The 26,014-nt window shown below is 45.3% G+C and overlaps 2 protein-coding genes and 1 non-coding gene across 3 annotated transcripts; 1 reads left to right on the top strand and 2 right to left on the bottom strand.

The window, feature by feature from the left end:
- Positions 11,265-12,136, top strand: LOC8074800. The gene has a single exon (XM_021458887.1). It carries the CDS (start codon positions 11,459-11,461, stop codon positions 11,729-11,731), a length of 273 nt encoding a protein of 90 aa, XP_021314562.1. The 5' UTR covers positions 11,265-11,458; the 3' UTR covers positions 11,732-12,136.
- On the bottom strand, positions 19,288-23,328 carry LOC8066192. The gene is made up of 2 exons (XM_021459575.1): positions 22,608-23,328; positions 19,288-20,078 (listed from the first exon to the last, which is right to left on the bottom strand). Exons 1-2 carry the CDS (start codon positions 23,280-23,282, stop codon positions 19,458-19,460), a joined length of 1,296 nt encoding a protein of 431 aa, XP_021315250.1. The 5' UTR covers positions 23,283-23,328; the 3' UTR covers positions 19,288-19,457.
- TRNAA-UGC lies at positions 25,060-25,132 on the bottom strand. Its single transcript has one exon. It is a non-coding gene; the product is annotated as a tRNA-Ala (tRNA).

Below are 26,014 nucleotides of genomic sequence, written 5' to 3'. Positions count from 1 at the left end.
GGTGGAGGAGGACGGGTCCGGGAGGTCGGTGATCGCGTGCGTGAGCGGGTTGACGAGGCGGATGCCGGACGTGGCCGTGTTTTCGAGGACGAGGAGGCCGTCGGCGCACCCCAGCGGGTGGTGCCCGGAGAACTCCGGGAAGTCGTCGGCGATAGAGGCGCCCGTGGCGACGTTGAGCAGACGGCGGCGGCGCGTGTCGTCGTCGCCGCCCTCGCCGTAGTTTGTGAGCATGACCCAGTTGCGGGGGAAGAAGCGGCTGCTGAGGACGCCGCGCGGGTCGTCCGTGGACCGCCGCCATGGCTTGCACACCGCGCGGAAGCGGATGTACTCGCTCACGTCGATGCCGAGGAGGCAGCCGGCGATCTCCGCCGCGAGGTCCCGTGGAAGCTTGGCCCAGTCCCTCCTGAGAGCGTCCATGCACGCTAGCTTGCCATCAGGTGATGAGAAGTGGCGATCGAGAGGGATGATGAGTGAATCAAATGAAAATGTTGGTACCTCTCCGGAGTCCGGAGTATCCGGAGCTGGTTCGTGCATCGTGTGCCTGCCCGAATACACCTGGTGGTCAACAGCCGGCATGCCGTCGTTGCAGGTTGGGCATCTGATCCGCCGGAGAGGCTCGCTCAACTATGTGATGGTCGCGCCATTTGGGCTCCATGTAATCGTCTTTTCGGTTTCTGACAATAGTTTAGGGGTTCGTCGACCTTGGTTTGGTAGCCCCTCGCCGCCTACTTTGGTCCTTGTACCTTATTTTTTCACCTCTTAATGAAATACGGGTTCAACCCGCTCGCGAAAAAAAAAATGTGATGGCTGATGAAAGTGCAGTAATGTCCCATGGCCATGTCTTGGGCGTGAAGAACCGTGCAGTCTGCTGTAAGTGCTGCTGATGCTGGTTCTTATAATCCAGAACCATCCTTCCAACCTGTATTCGCCATCCTCAAGCTTTGGATCCGTCGAAATTTTGATGCACATATATGTTCCCTAATAACTGTCGACATGCCATGTTCTATGAAGAATCACAACATGCGACAACTGTTCCCTGGAGCTGAACATTGTTGGACAGATCGATCACTCCTTCCTTGGACAAACACCCTTGTTTCTTTCACATATGTAGGCCTAGCTATCAATGCTAATAGAAAATTGCAATGTTTTTTTTCTTCTTCTTATATAGAGAGAAATAATTTACAATGTCCACAACGCAACGCAGAGGAGTACGAGAAACAAACATTCGTTCGTCATGCATGCTGCAAGCCTGGAACTGGAATTCATCCTCAATGCTGTTGGGCCCAATTTTACTTCAAATTGGAAGGCGGGCAGGCCTGAACAGAGCTGACATGCGGACCAGCCCAATCCATATCTGCCCCAGCATCCCAGCCAGCAAGCGGATCCGCCGGTGCCGTGCTCTCGCTGGCTGTGACTGCCCTAAACCATGGGCGGACGGTGGGAAACTGGAACCGACGGGAACGAGTAACCTGTACTGTTGCACAGGTCGTGTCAACCGTGATTCTGTGAAGACGCCCAAAGAGAGAACAGTACAGTACATGCAGTAGGTGTAGAAAAAACGGTCCAAACCACGGGCTGGTAATCTGTACGTACTACGAGGTAGCTGATGCGGAATTCCAGGACGATCGATTGGTTTAACACGGACGTACAGTACGTGTACTATCGTAGCACGAAGCGACCGGACCACATTTGCTTGCTCTCAGCACATTGCTGTCGTGGATCCACGATCGCAAACTGCTCGAAGCGGCAGCCGCGGCATGCACGACGGCAGACTCTTGTATCGTAACGGAATTTCAGGGCGCGCCAGATCTGGACTGGATTTGGGCGGTGGAGCCAGCGGTCCATCCGACGTTGGCCAGTTCCCCGGCACGCCCAAGTGGCCGGCCGTCGCCTCGCCCTCGCCCTCGCAGTCGCAGGGCAGGCTGGGGGGCGGGGCGCCCACACAGACAGCGAAGCACACAGTGTCACGGGCATCCATGGTCCCACTCCCACGCCGGCCGGACCTAAAAAGCGGAGCTTCTTTGCTCTTGCCGATGCCCGCTGCTGCTTGCCCAGGCGGGCGCAGTAGTAGCCGACCTGTCCATGAGTCCCATCCATCAACTCGAAAATATTTCGAATTCCGATACTTGTAGTATTTTTATTTTTATTTAACAAATATTATCCGATCATAGACTAACTAGGCTTAAAAGATTCATCTCGTGATTTACAGTCAAACTGTGTGATTGATTTTTATTTTCGTCTATATTTAATGCTTCATGCATGTGCCGCAAAATTTAATGTGATAGAAAATTTTAAAAACTTTTTGGATTTTAGGTGAACTAAGACTCCATTTTCCATCGCTCATCTGACAGCCAGCAGTGCACGTCCTTCCTCCTCCATCAATCAATGCTCCTCAGGTCCGAGGAATTTCTTCCTTCGTTCGCGATAAATGCCACACTGTTCACATAATTAGGCCTTGTTCAGTTCCTTCCGGAAATGTTTTAGAAACACGGTAGCACTTTCGTTTGTTTGTAGTAATTATTGTCCAATTATGTACTAACTAAGCTCAAAAGATTCGTCTCGTAAATTTCGACCAAACTGTGTAATTAGTTTTTATTTTTGTTTATATTTAATATTCCATGCATACGTCTAAAGATTCGATGTGACAAGAAATCTTAAAAAGTTTTTAAATTTTAGGTGAAAGTAAACAAGGCCTTACTACTCTGCATTTGAGCTTATCAATGCTAGTATTTTTTTAGAAAATAATATTTTTATTTTATAATAAATCAGTATTAGCGTGTCTGTATCAGCTATAGAAATGATCAGCCTTCGTGATCTTGGATCACGAAGCGACTTGTCAACACAATAGTTCTTTTTCGATGCGGATACTATTTTTTTACTTTTTTTATAGTTCGAAAAAACTAAGGCCTTGTTTAGTTTCGAAAAGTGAAAACTTTTCGGAACTGTAGCACTTTCGTTTGTTTGTGACAAATATTATCCAATCATAGATTAACTAGGATAAAAAGATTCGTCTCGTGATTTTCAGCTAAACTGTGTAATTAGTTTTTATTTTCGTCTATATTTAATGTTTCATGCATGTGCCACAAGATTCGATATGACGAGAAATGTTGAAAATTTTTTGATTTTCAGGGTGAACTAAACAAGGCCTAACCTTATCCCCTAGGTCCTAGGGAGAGGAAGAGGGAGGACATGGACAGCAGGACAGGAACCGATCCTGCCTTCCACAACCAAAAGTTTAGGACCCACTAGGGCGTCATCAGAAGCAATTCAGTTGATGCCTGCCTTTTTATTTTATTTTTCCATTCCAAAGCATAGAACAAAGTTAATTGACACTTGAGACCTTGGAGTGGCCTCGAGACATATACAGAATATAGTATTTTATATATATAAAAAAAGCAGCGAACGTGCAAATGACTTGGCATGTGAAAGCTCAAAGTAGTATATTTGGGCATTTGGCGTAGAACATCAGAATCTTCTTCCCTTCAATGGGAAGTGAAGAACATCGAATCGTAGCCACCAAAAAAAATGCTCGCTTTAGCTGATTGCAACGGCCGCACCCGAAGATCAAAAAAAATTTTAGATTTTAACACTACAACACTTTTATTTTATTTAACAAACATTGTTTAATCATTAAGTAACTAGGTTTAAAAGATTCATCTCGCGATTTATAGATAAATTGTGCAATTAGTTTTTATTTTTATCTATATTTAATGCTCCATACATATGCCGCAAGATTCGATGTGATAGGAAATCTTGAAAATATAGATAAAAATAAAAACTAATTATATAATTTGCCTGTAAATCATGAGGCGAATCTTTTAAGCCTAGTTATTCCATAATTAAACAATGTTTATCAAATAAAACCAAAAATGCTACGGTGTCAAAATCCAAAAACTTTGTCTAATATTGTCAAAAACTTTGTAGTATTCGATAAATATTGTCTAATATGAATTAATTAGGCTTAAAAGATTCGTCTCACAAATTACAAATAATTGTATAATTATTTTTTTATCTGTATTTAATATTTCATGCATGTGTCGACGAAAGCTGGTCGGCAGTCTACCTTGGGGTATGCCCACGGTAGTAGTTTATCGGTAGACGGTGCGCAAACTACGAACTCGATGGTGACGCAAGACACGGACAAGCTTTTTATCGAGGTTCGGCCGCCGGGTTGGCGTAATACCTACGTCCTGCGTCTGGTTGTATTGATTTGTGTTGAGAGAATAATATGTCCTAGGGGTCCCTTGCCCCTCCTTATATAGTCCGAGGGGCAGGGTTACAGATCTGGAAACTAATCCTAGTCGGTTACAATTGCCATAGATAGTTCGATATCAATTCCTATTCTAACCGACTAGAATCCTGCTTGATCTCCACGTCTTGTTTCCTTGCGTGAAACTCCAAGCTGTCGGATCACACCTTGAACTTGTCTCGTAATGGACCAAGCCTCCTGGCCCAAGTCTAGCCGTAAGGGTATAGGGGTTTATACCCCCACAGCTAGTCCCCGAGCACCATGTATTGTGAAGTACACCTCGTCTTGAGCTTCTTCGACCGATGATACTTAACGTCTTCAATTATTATGAAAATTGCCCAAATAGTTGCAACAATAGTTTGAACAATTCTAAAGACATCCAATCAACATCATCATCGAAGAAGCCAATTGTTCGAAGAATGCATGGTGCTCTTGAGAAAAAATATTTTTTTTTGGTGAAGTGTGCCCACTTTACTTTCCTGAAAAGTATGGACCCTCAAAAAGGCAAGCAAATTCACCGCAAGATGAAGTGTGCCCACTTAGTCCCCGAGCCTGGTAGCAGGTGACGTAGTCACGTGGTGTCAGGGTCCAAAGAAAATTCTTCAAAGCTATTTTGAATGTGAGATGCATCGCTAGATGCATCGTACCGATGTAGTCCCCGAGCTTGCTGGAAGGCGAAGTATGAACCTTGTAGCAAGGTCTAAAAAATTAAAGTTATCCAGTCCCCGGACATCTCATGCTCATTTACCATCGAGTTTTAGATTAACAAGCTGGCCAACCAGTCCCTGGGTGTACAATGCTCGGAGATCCATACAGCCTGCTGAGTCTCGAACTAATAAACTAGGCGACCAGTCCCCGAGTATCAAGCGCTCGGTGGTCGGTGCAGTTTCAACAAATTTGACGACCAGTCCCCGAGCACCAAGTGCTCGGTGGTCGGTGCGCTCCTTGAAGTTCCGATTTGATAGACTGGGCGACCAGTTCCCGAGCATCGAGTGTTCGGTGGTCGGTGCAGTCCTTGAAGTTTCGAGTTGATAGACTGGGCGACCAGTCCCCGAGCATCGAGTGGTCGGTGGTCGGTGCAGTCCCCGGATTGTTGACTCTCTATCATTTTTGTCTGCTAGTTTTGAAAAAAAAATTCCACAAAAAGGTTGACGTGACGAGACCTCCTGACGGGATGCCAGATGGATGCATGAAAAGTTACGCCTAGCAACTGTAAAGCCGCCCTTTGCGCGGTTTGAGAAAAGAAAACCATCAATTTGTACGAAAACTCCGCCGCATTAATTGTCGATAATCATTGAAAACCGAAACGCCGCGCCCGCCGTATGGCCCGCCCACTTCCCGAGAATGCGGGAAGTGGGAGGGGTGGAGTTGCAGTTATAAAATCCTGACATTTACCCCTCATTGCCTACCCTGCCGTTACCTTCAAGCTTGCTGTTCTCACCTTCTTCAACCACCTGCGCCCTCCTAGCTCGAAACCACTCCCGCATCTCCAATGGCGAAGAGCGACTCCAAGAAGAGGGCCGAGCTGATGGCCAAGGAATGGAAGAAATCCCGCAGCACCGCAAAGTCCCTCGGTGACCTCGTTGATATGGGGCTACTGCACAGCCCGGAGCTCGGCGGCTGGAGGATACCGGAAGGGGAGAGCTACCCCGACCCCCGCGCCGGTGAGATCGTCGTGTTCGAGGATTTCCTCAAGAGGGGTTTTGGGGTGCCTGTTCATCCTTTTCTTCAGGGTCTTCTTTTGTATTATGAGATCGGGATTTGCAATCTGCACCCGAACTCAATCCTTCTTATTTCCACTTTTATCCATTTGTGCGAGGCCTATGTTGGCATAGAACCGCACTTCGATCTCTTTCGCTATCTTTTTTGTTTAAGAAAGAAGGGAGCGGTTGGAGGCTCCAAGGTTGCAGGTGGAGTATACCTCAACCTTCGCGACGGGATGAAGAACCGTTATCTCCACTGTCCATGGAACACTTCCCTGACTGAATGGTATAGGAAGTGGTTCTACATCAGGAAAGAACCGGGCAGCTCCACGTTCTGCGACGTGGGGTACATCCCCGAGAAGAGGGTAAGCTGGACCGATCGCCCAGAGTTCGACGGTCAAGTGGCAGACCTGATGAAGCTGATCGACTGGTCGCAAGATTCGATGTGACGGGAATCTTGAAAAGTCATGTGCATAAAACATTAAATACAGATAAAAAATGACTAATTATTTAGGGATGAAAACGGATCGGATACGAACGGATATCATCAATACCACATTTGTTTTCATATTTTTGGTCGAATTCGGATAATATCAATGTTGTCGGATAAGATATGATTGTATGTCGACATCATAAATATACGATTTAGGTATTCGGATACGGATACGGTATCGGATGTTGAATATTCGGACTCGGATACGGACAAGTCTAAAACTCTCTAAACGAATTCGGTCTCGAATACGGTCGGAAAATATCCGTACCATTTTCATCTACTTTGCGAGACGAATCTTTTGACCCAAATTAGGTCATGATTGTATAATAATTGTTAAATACAAACGAAAGTGATACATTGTCAAAAAAAATCCAAAAAAATGGACATAACCCTTGTTTAGTTCACTCAAAATCTAAAAACTTTTTAAGATTCTTCCGTCACATCGAATTTTAGGGCATGTACATAAAGCATTAAATATAGATAAAAATAACTAAATTGTATAGTTTAATTATAGTTTCCGAGATGAATCTTTTGGGACTAGTTAGCATATAGTTAGACAATAATTACCTATAAATAAAAGTGCTACAGTATCAAAATAAAAAAAACTGAAAGTGCTACTGTGTAAAAATTAAAAAGAAAAATTGAATCTAAACAAGGCCTAAACTAGGCTTATATCTTTACTGCAAAGGACCTTCCGATTGGGCGTGGAAATCTCACATTCTGAAGTGAAAAATTTCGTGACACTATAGTATTTTATTTGTTTGTGGTAATTATTGTCCAATCATGGACTAATTAGGCTCAAAAGTAAATTTCAACCAAATTGTGTAATTAGTTTTATTTTCGTCTATATTTAATACCCAATATATATGTGACGAAAAATCTTAAAAAATTAGGTTTTGATGTTAACAACCACTGCGCCCGTGACCGTGAGCGACGGCATCCCTGAATGCACGACGTAGAAGAGGTGCTGCGCTGAGGACACAATTGACAGATCCTTCGATCAATTCGGTTCTTTCGTGCCCGCAGGCGAGGACGGCAGGCAGCGGAAAAGCGATCCGGAGTCCGGACACTCTGCTCAGCGAGGAGGCGACGACTCCAATCCGAGCGCAGGACGAGGGGCACGAGACCGAGAGACGAGAGTCCAGTCCAGTGTCCACTGTCCACGGCACCGGGCCCGGGAATCCAAGCCGCAGATGGGAATCCCGCAAGAAATTCTCGCCAATCCATCCACACCGGCCAAGCGGCCGTCTGTGGTCTGTCCTGGCGGACTGACGGTTCACCCACGTGACCCACAGGCCCGCAGTCCGCTCCATCCCCTCTTGTCCCAACTCTCAAGTACAACCCGGCAAGTCTTCGGGTGGAAAACTGAAAATGAACAGCGGCACTTCTTTTTTTGAAAATATGAATAGCGGAGAATTTCGAATCATTCAACATATTCTAAAACCTGAATCATAATAACATGTATTCGTACTCGAATTCAAATATACATCTGAAATAGATTTATCCAAAATCTGTTTTCACTATTTTATAGTAACATGTATTCGTACTCGAATTCAAACATAAACATCTGAAATAGATTAATCTAAAATCTATCTCTTAAAACATCTAATAATAATAATAATAATAATAATAATAAAATAATGGTCATGTAAATCCCACCACAATGACGTAAGCAGCATGCTTGCGCATAGTCCTAATGGCTGCCTCCCTCTCTCAATTCACTATTTTATAGTAGCTTGTGCTAGCGTCTCATGAGCACCACATTGTTTCATAAGGGCACTCACAATAGAGACTCTATCATAGAGTCTAAAGTTATTTATTACCTTAAACAATGTGGACTTAGAGTCTAAATAAGATTTGGAGTCTTATTTTTTCTATCTCTTTCTTCAATAAATAAGCTGCCACATCAGCAAAGTATCATAAATAATATGTAATTAAGTGTCTTGGACTCTGTGATAGACTCTGTAATTAAGTGTCTATCATTGAAATATTAAATATAAACTATTTATAAAACTAAAAACATGGCTAGAGAGTAATTTGCGAGATGAATTTTTTTGAGTCTAATTAGTTCAAGATTGGACACTAGTTGTCAAATAAAAATAAAAATGCTACAATACCTGCTAAACTTTAACAACTACAACCAAACACCCAAGATTGTGTCCTTGTCATCTGGCTTCTATGTCAAACATGTTGGCTCCTATGTCAAACATGTGTGCTTAGGCTAGTATGACGGGATACGATGTCCAAACGATCCTAAAGACTATCGAATGAGTCATCTGAAACACTATTTCATATTTTACGAGCTATAATATTATGTTTTATAGTTGAGAGGATCATGCAGCCAAATCTTGATATGTTAGGGAGTTATATAGACTTTTTAATATGCCACCTTAGCAAAAACCACCTTTAAAACCGCATGAGAGGTTATTTAGATAGTTTTCAATAATTTGAGGTGTAGGATACCTATTTTTATAAGTGAGAGGGTGGAGTAGTTTGAGGGAGTTAAGTAGACTTTTATGAAAGTATTTTCTAAGACAAATCTATTCATAGATTTTTCATATTTATAAACTAAACAATTTAAAAGATATTGATGATTTATATTATCAATATTTGAACCAAACCTTGTCCAAAATGTAGGATACTGTAGGATCTCTGGATGTACAGGAAGTGGCCTAGAGGGGGGGTGAATAGGCCTGTTCAAACTTTTTCAGCAAAGTTTATCAGTCACACAGGTAAGAGCGGCAGTGAGGCCCTCCCAGGGCGGCACTGACGGCCTCAACAGAAAAACAGACAGAAGCTTAATTGAATTGATTCAAAGTTTACCCAGGGAAATTTAGATCGACTAAATTTCCAAGCTTCCTGCAAGATGTTAGAGCACAGGTACGTGGCTAGAATGTGCTGGAGCCTCCCCACCAAGTAGATCGGCCTCAAATCCTAACACAAACTCATACACAAGCGAAAGCACACAAGACACACGATTTTTACCGTGGTTCAGCTGTTGCCACAACAAAGCTTGGCCTACTCCACGTTGTTGAGGTGCCCACACTAGGACCGGCTTAGCCACACAGGCTTACCTTCTCCTCGTTCTCAAAGCAAGGATTTTACCCCTTGCAAAGAGTAAAGAATGTATTAGCTGCAAGGGTAACCTTACAAACCTTCCCTTGGCTGCCACACAAGTTGGCAAGCTCTAGGGCGACGCCTAGCCGGCTAGGAGCAAGCTCCAAGAGTAACAAACTCAAGGCTGCCGGCCAAACGTGAACCAAAAGCTCTTTTTGACGCTGGGAATCAATGGATCTGCTCTCCAATCGAAGTTTGCTGCCTTTTCCCTCAAGTTTTGATGGCTAGAATCAAGGATTGGCTTGGGGGCTTGAGGAGCAACAAAGGAGGGAGAGAGAAGTGAGCTCTGGTCTGTTTGCAACGGTTGGAAGCGAGGAAGATGAGCAGGTTACCGTTTGAGACGGTCTGGAAGGGTATTTATACCCAGCTCTCCAACTGTCACAGGGTAGGGCGGCAGTGCCGCCCTTGCCTGAACCAGCCTGAAAACACCAAAGTGTAGAGAGAAAGATATGCTGGCTAGGCTTGGATCTGAGAATGTTGATGAGCTTTTGAGCCTTTGGTTCACAATTTGATCCACAACCTTGGAGTCCCTCTTTATAGTACGGCTTTTCCTATACTCAAATTCAAACCGAAAATGAATTAAACCTCCTTTGGAGCTAGGAAAGCCATCCTTTAGAAATGGGGGATCCTCCATGGTATTCAACAACCTCTTTGTTATATTCCCTGCTTGTCATCTCAGCAAAACTCATTAGTTCCCTAATTCAGTGGTCATCAACGACAAAACCCACAATAGGCTTGATTGCACTTACAGATACCTATTTTTATAAGTGAGAGGGTGAAGTAGATTGAGGGAGTTAAAGACTTTTATGAAAGTATTTTTCTAAGATAAATTTATTCATATAAATTTCATATTTGTAAACTCAATGATTTAAAATCTATTGATGATTTATATTCCCAATATTTGAACCAAACCTTGTCCAAAATGTCTTTAAAATCTTATATAGAGAGAGTAATTTGGGATAGAGGGAGTAGGAGTACTTAATAGAGCACTCTTAATGTACCATCATAGTTTCTATAAACATTAATTGTAGTACCATCTAAGTATTTTATTTATGTGATAATGTAGTTATTGAAGAGAAATAACCAAAATCATAGAAACTAGCCACACTGCCTGCTGTCTCACGGAAGACGGATACTCCCTCCGTCCATGAAAGAATCAATTTCTAGAATCTGTGCCAGTCAAAATTTTTAAAGTTTGACTAACTTTATAGAAAAGAGTAACAACATCTATAATATAAAATGCATATTATATGAAAATATATTCTATGATGAATCTAATAATACTAATTTGATACTATAAATCTTAGTATTTTTTTCTAAAAATTTGGTCAAAGTTTCAAAAGTTTAACTTAAGACAGCCGTAGAAAACTCTTTGGGAGGGATTACGAGTGTACGAGAGCGCAAAGTGTCTGTTGAGGCAACTATTGCCGCCGTCTCGGTGTCTGTGTCTCGCATGACAAGATGCGCCGAAGCGGAAATGGCGAAGCGCAGAGAGACGGCGTTAGGCTTAGTTCCCAAAATTTTTCAAGATTCTCCGTCACATCGAATCTTGCGGCACATGCATGAAGTATTAAATATAGACGAAAACAAAAACTAATTACGCAGTTTACCTGTAAATCGCGAGACGAATCTTTTGATCCTAGTTAGTCTATGATTGAATAATATTTGCCACAAACAAACGAAAGTGCTACAGTAGCGAAATCCAAAAATTTTCCCAAACTAAACAAGGCCTTAGTGTTTAGTACTACTCTCTATTTAGCAGCAGCATAGCTTTTCCGCCTTTCCCCGCTTCGCCATCTCCTCCCATGCGCCGGCCGGCTTACCACTGACCACTGCACAGTCTAGTAGAGTCTAGGCGAGAGCGTGCGCGAAGGAGAGGGAGAGCCGGAGGAGGGGATGGCGGCCGTGGTGGCGGCGGTGGAGGCGGGGGTGGTGGCGGTGGCAAGCGGGCGGGGATGCAGCAGCCGGCTGGTGCGGGGCCTCTACTGGCGCCTGCGCGCGGTCCTGCGGCGCCTGCGGTCGGAGCGGGCCAGGCGCGGCCGCAGGTTCAGCTTCCACTACGACGCGCTCAGCTACGCGCTCAACTTCGACGACGGCCGCGCCGCCCCGGCCCCCGCCGCTGCCGACCTCGTCGTCCTTGTCCCCGGCGACAACGACGCGCTCCGGTGAATGGGTGTCCGGCCGATCCGCTCTGCCAACTGGGTTTCTTGCTCCGGATGCGGCGGCTGCTGGTCTCGGCTCTCCTGTTCCGGATGCAAGAAGAGGGTTGTGTAATGGAAGAAAGATGGTAGGGTGGTGTGGTGTGGCCTTGCGTTCTGCGATTCTTGCATTGACGCGCAGTCGCAGCTAGGAGATGCCCCCGGTTTCTGGTGATTTGGAATGCAAATTCTGCGCCTTCGGCGATGCGGTGCTTTCTTCTCGAGATCTAACACCATGATTTGCAGGGAGAACACATGTGTTTTGTTGGCTTCCATGATGCTTCGTTTCTGGGAGTGTTTCTTGCTTGTGCTTCACAATTCCTTGTGTGGTTCATCCTGCAAATTTTTACCTTTATGGTACCATTACGAAGGTTTCTTTCGGCTGAGCAGCAATCGAGTCTCAAAGCTAGGCGTGTGTACAGTTACTGAATTGAACTTCGGAGGAAGGTAGGAAAACTTTTGCTAGGCGATCCCCCCCCTCCCCCGCTCCAAATTCTCAACGCTAGAACAGGAGCATTTAGTGGAAAGGAAAAAATGTCTACAATCATATAACTGATGTTTATGACATACTCCATCGGTCCACAAATAAGTATACATCTCGTTTTTCTTGAGGAGTCGTTTAAGTCAAACATTTTTAAGTTTGACTAAATATATATAAGAATATATTAATATTTATCATATCTAATATATTTTATTAGATTGAACATAAAATATACTTTCATAATATACTTATTTGTAAATACAAATATTGATATATTTCTAATTAAATTTAAAAAAGTTTAACTTTTCGAGAAGCGTATTTATTTGTGGACGTAGATTGCTCTTGTAGAACTAGATTTAGAACCTACAAAGTAGTTGTAGTATGTTTTGCGCACAAAAAGAAGAGAACTTGCATACAATACAAGCGTTTGTCAGGAACAAACAAAAAGCTTCTAGTCCCTACTAGTCAGGATGAGCGGGCAAACCCGAATGGGAGCCAATTGCCACTTGCACATGCGCCCACACGACAAAATGACAATGCAGTCACGGAGATGGGAAGCAGCAAGATGGGCAAAGCTCAGGTCTTCCAGTTTTCACATGGGATGGAAGTAGTATACGGTGACGACTGTCGACTGATGAGCCAAACATGCAGGAGACGAGAGTGACAAGCCTGTTCAATTTCTTGGGCCCGGCCATGAGATTTTCGAAAGGAGGAAGAAGGTGTAGCACTGTAGAAGTAGAAGCAACCTAGGAGTACACCTAGCAGGAGTAAGTTGGTGGCGCAGTGTAGAGAAACGTGAAAGGCTGGGTACACCTAGCCGTTGCCCGTCCGGTCGTCTCATCCATCCATATTCTTTCCTCCGTAAGGCTGGGTACTTTTGACGCAAAAAGTTGAGCCGAATATATATCCTTGGGCATCCACACTGACGGGCAATATCCTGCGGTGCAAATTTTGATTCAACAGGTTTTGATAAACAAGATCACCACCATCTGACCATCAAGGCTGAGTTTATCTCGTTTTAAATAAACGATAATAAAAGACTCTGGCGCACTCGAGTGGGTAAGGCATCATCAGGAGTGGTCCAATGGAACAAGCATCTCGCTGGCATCGTCTAAAGCCAAAAAGCGATGGCGCATGTCTGGATCGTCAAGTGATTAAAAGTGCCAATGGATGTGCTTTCGCTGGCTTCTCGGTCGTAATAATTTATGTACTACTGGATTATCAGGCGCAGGTACAATGTTTATCACGCACGATAGCTGTGACACTAGTGAAGCATTGTACTACTACGACAAAGCACGATCGGACGGGGATGGACGCAGCAGCGTGTGGTCTAATCTCAGATGCAAATGCGTTAAATAACGGGCTGAAGTGAAAATGGCCCAAAAGTTGGGAATTCGTGGGCTTGTAGACTGAGCTCAAATACCTTTAAAAAAACTGAGTAGCAAAAGAAAAGGTGCGCACTCGTAAGGTCAAAGGAGGGAAATCAGGCCTTGTTTAGATCCAATTTTTTTTTGGATTTTGACACTGTAGCACTTTCATTTTTATTTGACAAATATTATCCAATTTTAGAGCAACTAGGCTTAAAAGATTCGTCTCATGATTTACAGGTAAACTGTGCAATTAGTTATCTTTTTTATCTATATTTAATGTTCCATGCATATGCCGCAAGATTCGATATGATGGAGAATCTTGTAAAGTTTTGGGTTTTTGGGTGTATCTAAACAAGGCCTCACTGAACCATCGCTTTGCCCCGCCTCAGGGAGGAGAGGTAAGCAAATTTGCACGTGTGTTTCTTCTGTTTGCTCTCTCCAATAGCTTTAACTAGTGAAACTAAGGTAAGTAATTAGCATCCAAAATATATATACACGTGCTAAGATAAGTAATTAGGTGCGTAATCACAACACTAATGTTGATCGACCTTTTTCTCCATGTATGCGAAAATATGGAGTAGCAAAAGAAATGTTGATTGACTTTTTTCTTCGTGCATGTAAAAATATTGAGTAGCAAAAGAAAGTTGCGCAATCGTTAGGTCAAGATGGGGCCGTCCGGGGAGGTGAGGCAAGCGAACTTGCATGTGTGTTTCCTCTGCTTCCTCTCTCCAATAGCTTCAATTAGTGCAACTAAGGTAAGTAATTAGCCATGTAATCACAACACTAATGTTGATTGACCTTTTTCTCTATGCATGCAAAAATATAGAGTAGCAAAAGAAATATTGATTGACCTTTTTCTCTATGCATGTAAAAATATCGAGTAGCAAAAGAAAGTTGTTCACTTATAAGGTTAAGGTGGGAAATCATCGAACCATCACCTTGCCTCACCCTCTCTCCAATAGCTTCAACTAAATGGAGAAAACTCAACTTTTTAAGTTGGGCTCACTTTTCCTAGAGTAGCATGTGAGACTAAAGTTTTCCACCATACTATGCATTTGTGGGATTTATTTGAAATTATTATTTAGGCCAGTCCAAATCTTCTAACGGTCAGCAGAACCCCGCCAATGCAAGCACGAGGAGGCTGGTTGTCGACATTTTTGTGCTTAGCTTGCTGTGAATTGTGAATTGTGAACTATGTGAGTATTTGGTTGCGTGCATAAGGGCCTAGGCAATCTTGTGGAATGCAATATGGGCTTGTTTGGTTGGCTGGCTGGATGGCCTGCTAACCAGGCTTCAGCAAGCCCAAACCGAGGGATTTGGGTGGCTTGCTGGAAACGGCCGATTCGGTCGTTCTCCGCAAGCCTGGCTTGGCTAGTCTGTACTGCCGCATCCGCTCACCTCCTCCTCTTGCCCCTTCACCTCAGCGTCCGCCCCGCCTTCTTCCTTCCTCCCGATGATTCTTCCTCGACGGTGAAAGCACAAGTTTGGTTTTGGTAATTAATGACACCAAGTTGCTAATGCCTTGTGTTTGAGTAATTTGAGTTAGGCATAGTAACACATGTGATGAAGGAGCAAGGTGGCATGGAAAGGTGGCCACATGATCACAAAGGGATGAAGCATGAAGTGAAGATCATGGTGATAGACGAGGAGCAAAGTTATCAAGGCAAAGATATAAACATAGGGTTTTACTTTTGCCGGTCTAAGATGAGTAGAGAAGTGATTGACCGGGTTTAGGATAGATAGCCGACTATCAAGAGGGGAAATCACGGTCATCTCTCGAATCAAGTGCTACTAGGTCTACATCTTGAAGCATATGCATTAGGATCTAGTAAAGTGCTAACTTAACTCCTTTGGGAAAATGTTTGTGAAAAGCTAACACACATGCACTTTAGTGGTGGACACTTTTTGGTGTTAGCACATTTGCAAAGGAGGTGGAGTTCCTAGGGTGGGAAATTTTGGAGAAGTCGCGGAAGTGTTTTTTCGCTGAGAAACACTCACCGGACGCTGGTCTTGGAGGCACTGGACGCTGTGCCTGTGCGTCCGGTGTACAGGGCTGCCTGGCGCAGCTAGGGTTAGGCACCGGACGCAGGTTGGAGCGTCCGGTGTTCTGAGTCCGGTGTCCGCGCGGTTTTGCAAACCTCTCTGGGTATGAGTCCGGTGAGCACCGGACGCACCGGAGAGAGTCCGGTGCTCAGCGTCCGGTGACCCCGAGGTTTTGCAGATCTCTCTCAGTTTTAGTCCGGTGTGCACCGGACGCGTCTGGTGTGGACCTGCAGAGCGTTCGGTGCTTTGCAGGTAGCCGTTAGAGACTGACACGCGAGATTCAAAAGGACACGTGGCCAACCCCTGAGCACCGGACGCTGAGGGTCGAGCGTCCGGTGATCACTTGGTAGCGTCCGGTGCCCCCGTTTTCTGCCCAGTGAAGGTGGCCAACGGCTAGTTCCTTAAGGGGGCTTATAAATAGAAGGTGGCCGGCTTTGGGAGGTGAACTCTTGCACATTTGATTACTTGAGACATACTTTGAGCTAGAGAACACTCCCTCCACTCATCTCCTTGCTTGATTGCTCATCCTAGTGAGATTGAGTGACATTCAAGTGTATTGCTTTGAGAGTTGCATTTAGTGGCACTTGTTTCTTGAGTTTGCTGCGGATTTCTTGTTACTCTTGGGTGTTTCCCGACGCCCTAGACGGCTTGGAGCAGCGGTGGTGTTGAGCTCGTGATTGGAGATTGTTTCGAGCCTCACCAAGTCTTTTGTGAGGGGTTCTTGAGCCTTCCCCGCAGGAGATAGCAATTGGCTACTCTAGTGGATTGCTTGTGGCTTGGAGGATCTCCATCTTGTGAATGGATGTGCGGCACCCGCTGAGGGTTTGGCTTTGGATTGCCAATTAGCTCGTGATCCATCAAGTGGGTGTATCGCCACAACGAGGACTAGCTTGCCGGGAAGCAAGTGAACCTCGGTAAAAAATCTTGTGTCATCTCTTGCCGAGGATTCTCTTGTGATTGTGAGTGATTGGTTGGATATATCTCTACTCTACAACGTTGGTATAACAATCATTCTTCACTCCTTTACTTACTTGTTTACCTTGCTAGTTGTTTAGCTTGTTTAGTTTAGTCTTTTGGTTTAGGAGTGTAGCAAGCTTCTTGTTGTGCTTTCTTGTTGTAACAAGTGTTTAGCTTTCTTGCTAGACTTGTGTAGGTGGCTTGCATAGCTTAGTTGTGCTAGTGCTAGAATAGCTTCGTCTTTTGTTTTACTAATCAACTTGTCTAGTTGAAGTTTGTAGAAAATTTTTAAATAGGCTATTCACCCCCCTCTAGCCATTTGGACCTTACAGACGGCGAGAGGGCGCTGCTCCCACACACCGCCGAGAGGGCGCTGCTCCCCCACGTCGCCGAGAGGGCGCGCTGCTCCCCCACGCCACCAGACAGGCTCATGCTACTCCCCCATACCGCTGGCAAGGCTCCTCCTCCTCCTCCTCCTCCTCCTCCTCCTCCTCTAGATCCGGCCGAACGAACCCTACTGGTGCTCCTCTGATTCGCGCACCACCGCTCCTTCGCCTCCTCCAACGCTCTACTGGCTCGCATGGCATGGTGGCAACAGCACGGCCTTGGACTCGCCTAGCGGGTGGGTCGCGACCTATGGAGTCTGCCATAGAAGTCATGCTTGCCCGACGGCAAGGTTCCAGCGTTCCAAGTCCGCCACGGTAGGAGGTCTGCCCCCCTTCCCTCGGCCCCTCTACGCTCGCTTGGTGGCATGGTTGCGGCTCCCTTCGGAGTCCACCATGGCCGGCTTTTCATGGACATCCTTCGGAGTCCATCATGGCCTTCTTCTCCTAGTCGCTGCCTCTAAATCGAGCTCGGCTATGCGGCCATGGATGAGAGCTCGGCCTCTCGAGCCTTCTGGTCGTCCTCTTCCATCTCGCTGACTCGGCCTTCTCTAGCTCGTAGCTCACAATGGCGTGGTGGCATGCTGCCATGGTTGTCGAGGTGCTTGCCACAAGATGTTCGACTAAAGTCTTCAAATGGGGTAAAATTACCAAGTGAAGGAACAAGTGAGTCTATGCAAACTAAACCAGTCGATTCTTAGCCAAACTTAGCTAGTACAGACAACCAAACATGTGCTGCTTGCATTAGTTAAAACTGACTAGAGCTGGCCTGTCTTAATTTTGCTAGCCAAGCTTATTTAAGAAGCGAACCAAAGACACTCTATGTGACGAGCAATCCTTGCTGCATTTTATAGAGACCGCGCGCCGTGAGGATGTACGTGTGTGTGTGTGTGGATGCAGTTGCTCCTTGTAGGTATTCTTAAGCTTGGTCCTGAGGCCTGAGCTCGTGGAAAACCCCTGTAAGAGAAGTCAAACTAATCTGCCCAAGCCGCCATTGAGGAGGCTGGAGACAGGTAGTAGGACACAGATGCGTACGTAGTACCCGAGATAGAACTCACGGTGGCGTACGATACGATATACATATGCTGAGTTGTTCACATTGAAGAGACCACTTGCTCTTGGACTCTTGGATGGGGCCTCGTCGACTTGACAAAGATGCCAATGGAAAGCTAATGGTACATACTCCGTAGAGATCATTAATGCGAAGTGGACTTCGCCCGGCGGTCGAAGTTGCGAGACTAGGGCCTTGTTTAGTTCCAAAAAATTTTGCAAAATTTTTCAGATTTCCCGTCACATCGAATCTTTAGACACATGCATAAAGTACTAAATATAGACAAAAATAAAAACTAATTGCACAGTTTGGTCGGAATTGACGAGACAAATCTTTTAAGCCTAGTTAGTCCATGATTGGACAATATTTGTCAAATACAAACGAAAAAGTTACAGTGTCCATTTTGCAAAATATTTTGGAACTAAACAAGGCCCGGACACAATCGAGGTCAATATTGACTAGCACAGCGTACACATGAGGCCGCCCGAGATGATCATCCAGTTGAATGAAATTTGAAGAAAGTCTTGCTTTGCATTCATGGGTTTTATCCTAAACAAAGAGGCCGGACACATTTGAAGAACCAACATACGTATATTTGGTAGGATAATCCATATCTATATATCTATACCTATCTTCTTATCTTAATATCAAAGAACCAAAATTTCTTTCTCATTTTTTAGGTTAGATGGTTTTGCTAGATTAATAGAGGCGGACCATATGAGAGATGCATATCTGAAAATGATGTCCATTTTCAAAGATGGATCTTTTATAAGGCCCCTCCTTCGTTAATTGACTATGGAGATGGCAATTTATTTGGTGCCTCCAAAAATTGTCTTTCCTCTCTCGGAATTGTTGCATATTTTAGGACGCACTCAAATTTTATGTCCTTCTCTATTAACATTTAGGCAGTGCCTCGCAAAATCTTTTATGTAGTATTGAGACAACCTTTGAACTTGGTGAGCCAATGCTCCTTGATAGCATTAGATGACTAGCCTTGTCAATGATCTATGTCGTCGCTATTGCCACCTAGTTGAAGTGTGGTGGCACGATAGAAAGAAACTTAAAGTTGGATCGGCGTGTCGTGTTCCAACCAAAAATGAGAGTTATCTCCACCTAACGAAAGATGGGGAACCCCGTCCTCACCAAGTACTTACAAAACCCTATAAGTTTGATGGATTTAAGAGCATATTAATAAATAACCACAAACACACATCAAAGATCCTACAAGTTAAATGTCATAAATGTTTTTATACGAAGGAAGTATCATTTATTGATCCATTGATCAACGACATCTGAGGCACTCATGAACTTACACTATATCACCACACATTCATATCGATAGTTGTAACAAAACGGTAAATATATATATAGCTGCCGTCAAGCCAGCAGAGATATACACACGACTAGCTAGCTCATGCATCCGACCAGGTGATAGGGTACTCGCCAACCTCATCCCCGGTGATGTGTAGAGCGTCCCACACGGCCTGGGACGCGTCGACTATGTTGGGGCGGCACGGTGGCTGGTAGGCGTGCTTGGGGTCGCAGCCGTGTAGGGAATCGCACTCGTCGACGACCTTAGCGAGCACGGACCTGCCCTTGGCGTGGATCTGTATCTGCTTGTGGCAGCGCTCGCCCTTGTCGTACCACCCCGTGGAGAGCGCCACTACTAGCTCAGTGTTGTTATGGTACTTGCCGTCGCACTCCGACGGGCCGCCGCCGTCGCCGCCCTCGGAGAAGTCGTTGAGCGTCATGATGGCCCTGGTGTCCCCGGAGACCGGCGGCGAGCACCGGTAGGTCTTGTAGATGTGCCCGGGCTTGCAGCATTCCCCACACGTGTGGCCCGTCCTCGGCGCCCGCAGCGGGTCGCCCCGGCACTGGTCTAGGCCGTGAGCTGCTGCGCTGCTGCCGCAAAGATTTGGGAAGGTGATGACGAGCAGGAGCGCTGCCAGAGCAAGCATGAGTAGGCTGGCCGTCGACATCTTTGTGATGAAAACTGTTCTGTGTTGTGTTGCGTTGCGTTGTGTTGTGTGCAGCTGGAGATCACCATGTGGTTCGTATTTATAGGGAGCCTACGCGCATGGGTTAGTCTCTCAGAGCGGCGAGTATTATAGCAGGTGTAAGCCAGCTAAATGCTGAGGTGGAGAAGAGAGAAGAAGAGAGAGTAAAAGCGGGTTGTAAGTTTACAGCCGACTCAGACACAAAAACCAAGAAAACCTGTGAGATAGACAAGTGAGCCATGTATTAATAGTGATGAACTAATCATTATATAAGTGAGCTACAAGAAGGCTGTAAAAAAATCTTACAGCCAGCAGCTGACTGTATTCTCTTAGATTCTGGAGCCATCGTGGCCAACGATGCCTGCCAAGTGGCAATGGGATACTCGTATCCAGTAGTTAACTTTGATGGGGACGACATAAGCCCTCCATTTCTTCGTTTACCTCTGTAATTAATTTTGGTCAGTGCAGACACGCTGTATTTTCACTACCGGCGGCGCACCTCCGTGGCTCCGTGGCTCCGCCTGATGATGACAGTATTGTCATAGCTGACACACCGTACCTCAAGCAAGAAGCCAAGGTGTGTAAGAGCAAACTCGTGATAGGCGTCAATCTTGACGACAGTACTTATCATAGCTCACCTGAGGCCTTGTTTAGTTCCGAAAACTTAACATTTTCGTTTTTATTTGACAAATATTATCCAATTATATACTAACTAGGCTCAAAAGAATCATCTCGTGATTTACAGGCAAACTGTGTAATTAGTTTTTATTTTCGTCTATGTCTAATGCTTCATGCATGTGCCCCAAGATTCGATGTGATGAAGAATCTTGAAAAGTTTTTGATTTTTGGGGTGAACTAAACAAGGCATAAATCAAGAAGCTAAGAAGCGTAAGAGCAAACTCGATCCAAGAGCGCATCTCTAGCAAACTAACTAAACAGACTATCTATTCTTAATTTAAGTAGTGGGGGCAAGAAACCGAGCTCCAGCAAGTTACCTATTTGACCTAACAAATTTGTTGGCTACCCAAATTCCCCCTCTCGCACTACCTATTTGTTGGGCCAAGGGTGGCTACCCAAATTTCTATTCGCCAATTTCACGTACACACGCACTCGGGTTTTCTTCCCCGTGAGTTCTCCACCGCCATCGCCGTCTCTTCTTGGCATCGATGCCGCCGCCGGATCTCCTCCGTGCCAGATCAGGAGGTCCTTTGCCGGCTCTGGCCATCCTCCGCCATAGCTCGCGCCCTCCTCTGTTGTATCTTGCCCGACGCCACCTCGGTTGTCCTCGTGCCAAGAAGCCACGCCAATCTCGGGAGCTCCACGTTGTCCTCCTCTTCCGACTATGCCCAGCCACCAGTGACTCATTGGCTTCGGGTGTGCCTTCTTCCTCGGTGCAGTGTGGCTTCATCACCGGCGCCGCTTGATTCGTCCCCGCCCGATCCTCCGATGTGCCGAGCACCCCCTTCTTGGTCGGTGCACAGGGTGCGGCATAGGTGGCCCATCCCCAGTAGCGCAGGCGGCCTTTCCCCAGCGACGCAGTGGCCTACTCGGCGCGGTAACTGCCCCCAACGTACCTCCGGCGCCCTTTAGTTCCATCCATGGCGAGTGTCTTGGACGACAAAAATAGGTAGTGTTGTTGGAGTTTGGAGCAAAATATAAATAGTAGAAAAATAGAAGGCTACCTAAATAAATATTTAGGTAGTGTGTTTTAGGTAAGATGCTCTTAGGAGCCAATCTTGATGTCCTTTCGGTACGTGCCGCACGATGCTGGTGAGAGTTCGGGGGAGGTGGAGGGCAGGGGGAGGGGTGGGGAGGGCACATAAAAAAACTGTCAGCACCAAAGTGCCTTTTAGTTGTTGTTGTTCTAATTAATCAATGTGTTCTCGAGCTACTATGGAACTATTATAATAAACAGTATCGTCACAAGGTAAAATTTGAAATAATAAATTAGAACTATTAATGATAGCTAAAGATAGATAACCATTACGGACGTAGCTATTTTATCAACTAGGAAGTTTTAGATCTCATAAAGGTCCACAAATTTGATATAAATTTTGTCTTTATCCAACTTCATTTGAAAAAAATATATGAATTTATTTGTGCTGTAGCTATTTTTAAGGACTCTTGACTTATTCTGTTGCGCTTAAAAGTCGACTTTTGATGACGGTGGACTTAACAAAACTATCCCTATAAATTACCTATTTTTAGAGATGGTTAATATAATAACCATCCTTCAAAATCTTACTTTTGTAGAGACGGATCTTTTAAACTGACTGTCCTTGAAAATAGGTGTATTTTTAATGATGGTTTAAAATTGATTTCTAGTAACCGTTTAATTAGCTATAGTGCTCTCCTCCGAGGTTACAAACGGTTTCCTAAGTGCTCCATCTTCATTGGAAATGAAAGCCATCCGTAAAAAAATGATTTCTGTACTAGTAAATCCATGACACACGCTTGGAGCTAGCAGTGCGGATCGATTACACATGACATGATTTAGTAGGTACTCCCTCCGGTTTCTAAGAATGTTGTTTGATCTCACTATAAAGCTAGATCTCAAACAATTCAGAAGACTATGATAAATAAGATTATGCTAATTCCCAAAAAAGCTCGAAAAAAGCTATAACAGTCTCGATATCCAACGCTACACGCATCGGACCATGTGATAGGGTACTCGCCGACGTCGTCACCCGCTATGCGCAGCGCGTCCCACACAGCCTGGGATGCATCGACGACGTTGTAGCGGCACGGCGGCTGGTAGCCGTGCTCACGGTCGCAGCCACGCAGGGAGTCGCACTCGTCCACGACCTCGGCGAGCACGGACCTGCCCTTGGCCCAGATCCGCACGCTGTTCCCGCAGCGCTTGCCCCCGGCGTACCACCCCGTGGAGAGCGCCACGACGCGCTCCGAGTTCCTGTGGAACTCGCCGTCGCACTCCGACGGGCCGCCGCCGTCGCCGCCCTCCGTGAAGTTGTTGAGCGTCATGATGGCCTTGGTGCCGCCGCCGCCGCCGCCCCCCGGCCCCGAGACGACCACCGGCGGCGAGCACCGGTACGTCTTGTAGGAGTGCCCGGCCTCGCAGCATTCCTCGCAGGAGTGGTTATTCTGGGTCGGCGCCCACAGCGTGCCGACCGGCTGGCACTCATCGTCGTCATCGCCGCCGCCGCGGCAGAGGCTCGGGAAGGCGACTAGCACGAGGCCTGCTGCTAGCGCGAGCACGAGGAAATTGGTGGTGATCGACATCTTGCGATGCGTCTGTTTGTGGTTTGTGGGCAGTGGTCACAGTGCGGCCTGCGGCATTTTATGGCGTTGGGAGCGTGCATGCTTCCACATCGGCCAGCAGGCTAGGTGTTTAGCTCCCGCCGTAACCGCACAAGCCACAGGCCACAGCTGTTTTAGCCTTGGTTTACACACTGCTAAGGGCTTGTTTGGATGTTGTCGGATTCACTTCAATCCATGTACGTTGGTGTGGATTGGGGTGGAATTTAGTTCAAGTTCCACACCAATCCACCTCAATACATGTGGATTGATGTGAATCCGACTACATCCTTGTTTGTATGTAGTCGGATTCACATCAATCCACATGTGTTGAGTTGGATTGTTGTAGAATTTAAACTAAATTTCATCACAACCCACACCAACACACATGGATTAAAATGAATCCAACAACATCCAAACAAACCCTAACAGATTTCTGCCTCCTAAACTAGTCATGTGAGCACCTAGACTGCAATTTACATAGGCCAGTCGCCAGTGTAGCTTTACTCCCAACTAAAAGTAAAATATGCTTCCACACCGGTGACTCAAACCAATGCTAACAAATTTCTGCCTCCTAATTAACCTAAACAGTGGAGTTCAGCGTGGATGCGTGTTTCCTTCGTTCGCTTGGGTGGTTTGCTTGGAGCCATGCAGGAACTTGGTTGCGGATGCGCTGAGTACGAAGCGGAAAAAGGAATCTAGCACATAATATATTTTCATATGGAGCCATGCAGGGACAGGGCCGGGCTACAATGCATAATCCTCATATCAGCGGTCTCATGACTGCATTAGTTCATACTGTCTTCCTGAATAAATAGATTTCTAGAGTTATCTTAATTTTAACTTCTAAAGTTTGATTAATTTTTTTTTAAAAAAAATGTTAAGACTTATGGTATCAATTTAGTATCATTAAATTCATCGTAAAATATATTTTTATTTGGTGTTCATTTTATGACATATACATTGTTACTTTTTTCTATAAAGTTAGTCAAACTCTGGGACAAATTCTAAGAATTGATTTATTTAGGAACGGAGGGAGCACTTCATATGTCATATTTTGAACAATGCAAATTAAGCAAATAAGCATATAGAAATGAAATATCCTCACTTGCCCATGAACTCTACTAGAACATGAAGGCAAGGGCAAAGCTACATATAGGCTAGGCAATGAGGGTGCATCCATGCTAAAAAAACAGTAATTATGATAAAATATTCATCATATACACACCTCGTGGTAAAATCTTTGTACCACAAGAATACCTCCGAATTTACTCTTCCTCATATCCCTGCATAAGCAATCCAACACAATCTTACAAATGCATTTTTGACGTACACGAGAATTACGAAACAATCACACGTTGCATACATTTTTTTTATTCTACTAGCTTAAGGTTCTACACAAGGACTGATATAGGCTAAGGCCTTGTTTAGATCCAAATTTTTTTTGAATTTTGACACTGTAACACTTTTGTTTTTATTTGATAAACATTATCTAATCATAGAGTAACTAGACTTAAAAGATTCGTCTCGTGATTTACAGGTAAACTGTGCAATTAGTTATCTTTTTTATCTATATTTAATGTTTCATGCATGTGCCGCAAGATTCGATGTGATGGAGAATCTTGTAAAGTTTTGTGTTTTTAGGTGTATTCTAAACAAGGCCTAAGACTGCAAGCACCAAGCAATTAGTCACACCCATATTGAAATTTGAGCCTTGAAACTATCACAGGAAAACGGGCTCTGAAAAAAAAAGAGAGGACAATGGAGATGCGGGGGATCGAACCCCGTGCCTCTCGCATGCAAAGCGAGCGCTCTACCATTTGAGCTACATCCCCAACTGTCAAATTTAAGCAATGTAATTTATTAATTTCAAGCTAACGCGGCGAACTATGGTGAGCCCACGAGGACGAGGGGCAAGTCGCGGCCCACATGCCCTCTGCGCTCCTGAGACAAGCCGTGCTCTTGTGGGCTGGCCTATCGATGGTTTGCGAAAGCCCGTAATCTGGCCATGCTAACGACACCGAGTTACGACCGACGTCTGTGCTTTACTGTACTCCATTTACGAACAGCAAAGCCGCCAGGGGCTCCAAGTGTCACAACGCCAAGAAATCCAGAATCGCCGGCCCAAGCAATGCGGCCGGGAACAAATTAAATCTTCCGACGAACTGGTCATTGCCTGATTGCCCCCTTTGCTAGCTACTCCAGCTAGCTAGTAGCTCGATCGATCGCATGGAGCTAGTAGTGCGGTAGGTGCAATTTTGACATTTCGTTACCCAAGGCCTGTTGGCATGCAGACAAGTTTCCAGCCGTTCTGTAACGCTGTCTCGTACTTTTCCCTGTAGTCCCACGTATGAGGATCGAGGAAGACAGCGTAAACCATTTCTTGGTTGCAGTTTTCCTGCAACAATTTCTTGCTCGTGCTCCTACCGGCCGGCAAGCCAAAGCCAGGGCCGTGTCTAGAACAGTGACTTGAACAACTATATTAACTAATTAATCGTCAGACCAAACATGTGCTCTTCTGAAATCCTGCTAGCTTAACTATAGGTTATTTATGTATCTACTGCCAACCATGCTCCATCATGAGTCTGATACCTAACCATACCAACGCAGGCACAATCTTCCAATTGCAAACTGAAACGCCCCATTAACTACCGCAACCCTGTCCCCCCCTGCTCCTAGCTAGCTAGCTCTCCAAATCTTTTGGTCTGCTAGCTCTG

Source organism: Sorghum bicolor, chromosome 4, assembly GCF_000003195.3.
Source record: "Sorghum bicolor cultivar BTx623 chromosome 4, Sorghum_bicolor_NCBIv3, whole genome shotgun sequence".
NCBI lineage: Eukaryota > Viridiplantae > Streptophyta > Magnoliopsida > Poales > Poaceae > Sorghum > Sorghum bicolor.
This window is presented reverse-complemented; position numbering and strand designations above follow the sequence as displayed.

Bases quoted from the DNA above. Each gene is read 5' to 3' on its own strand.
- LOC8066192 (XM_021459575.1), bottom strand. From the start codon at position 23,282: ATGTCGATCACCACCAATTTCCTCGTGCTCGCGCTAGCAGCAGGCCTC. The intron at 20,079-22,607 runs TGAATTGTTTGA...GGTGATCTCCAG, and splicing joins TCTTATTTATCATAGTCTTC to CTGCACACAACACAACGCAA.
- LOC8074800 (XM_021458887.1), top strand. From the start codon at position 11,459: ATGGCGGCCGTGGTGGCGGCGGTGGAGGCGGGGGTGGTGGCGGTGGCA.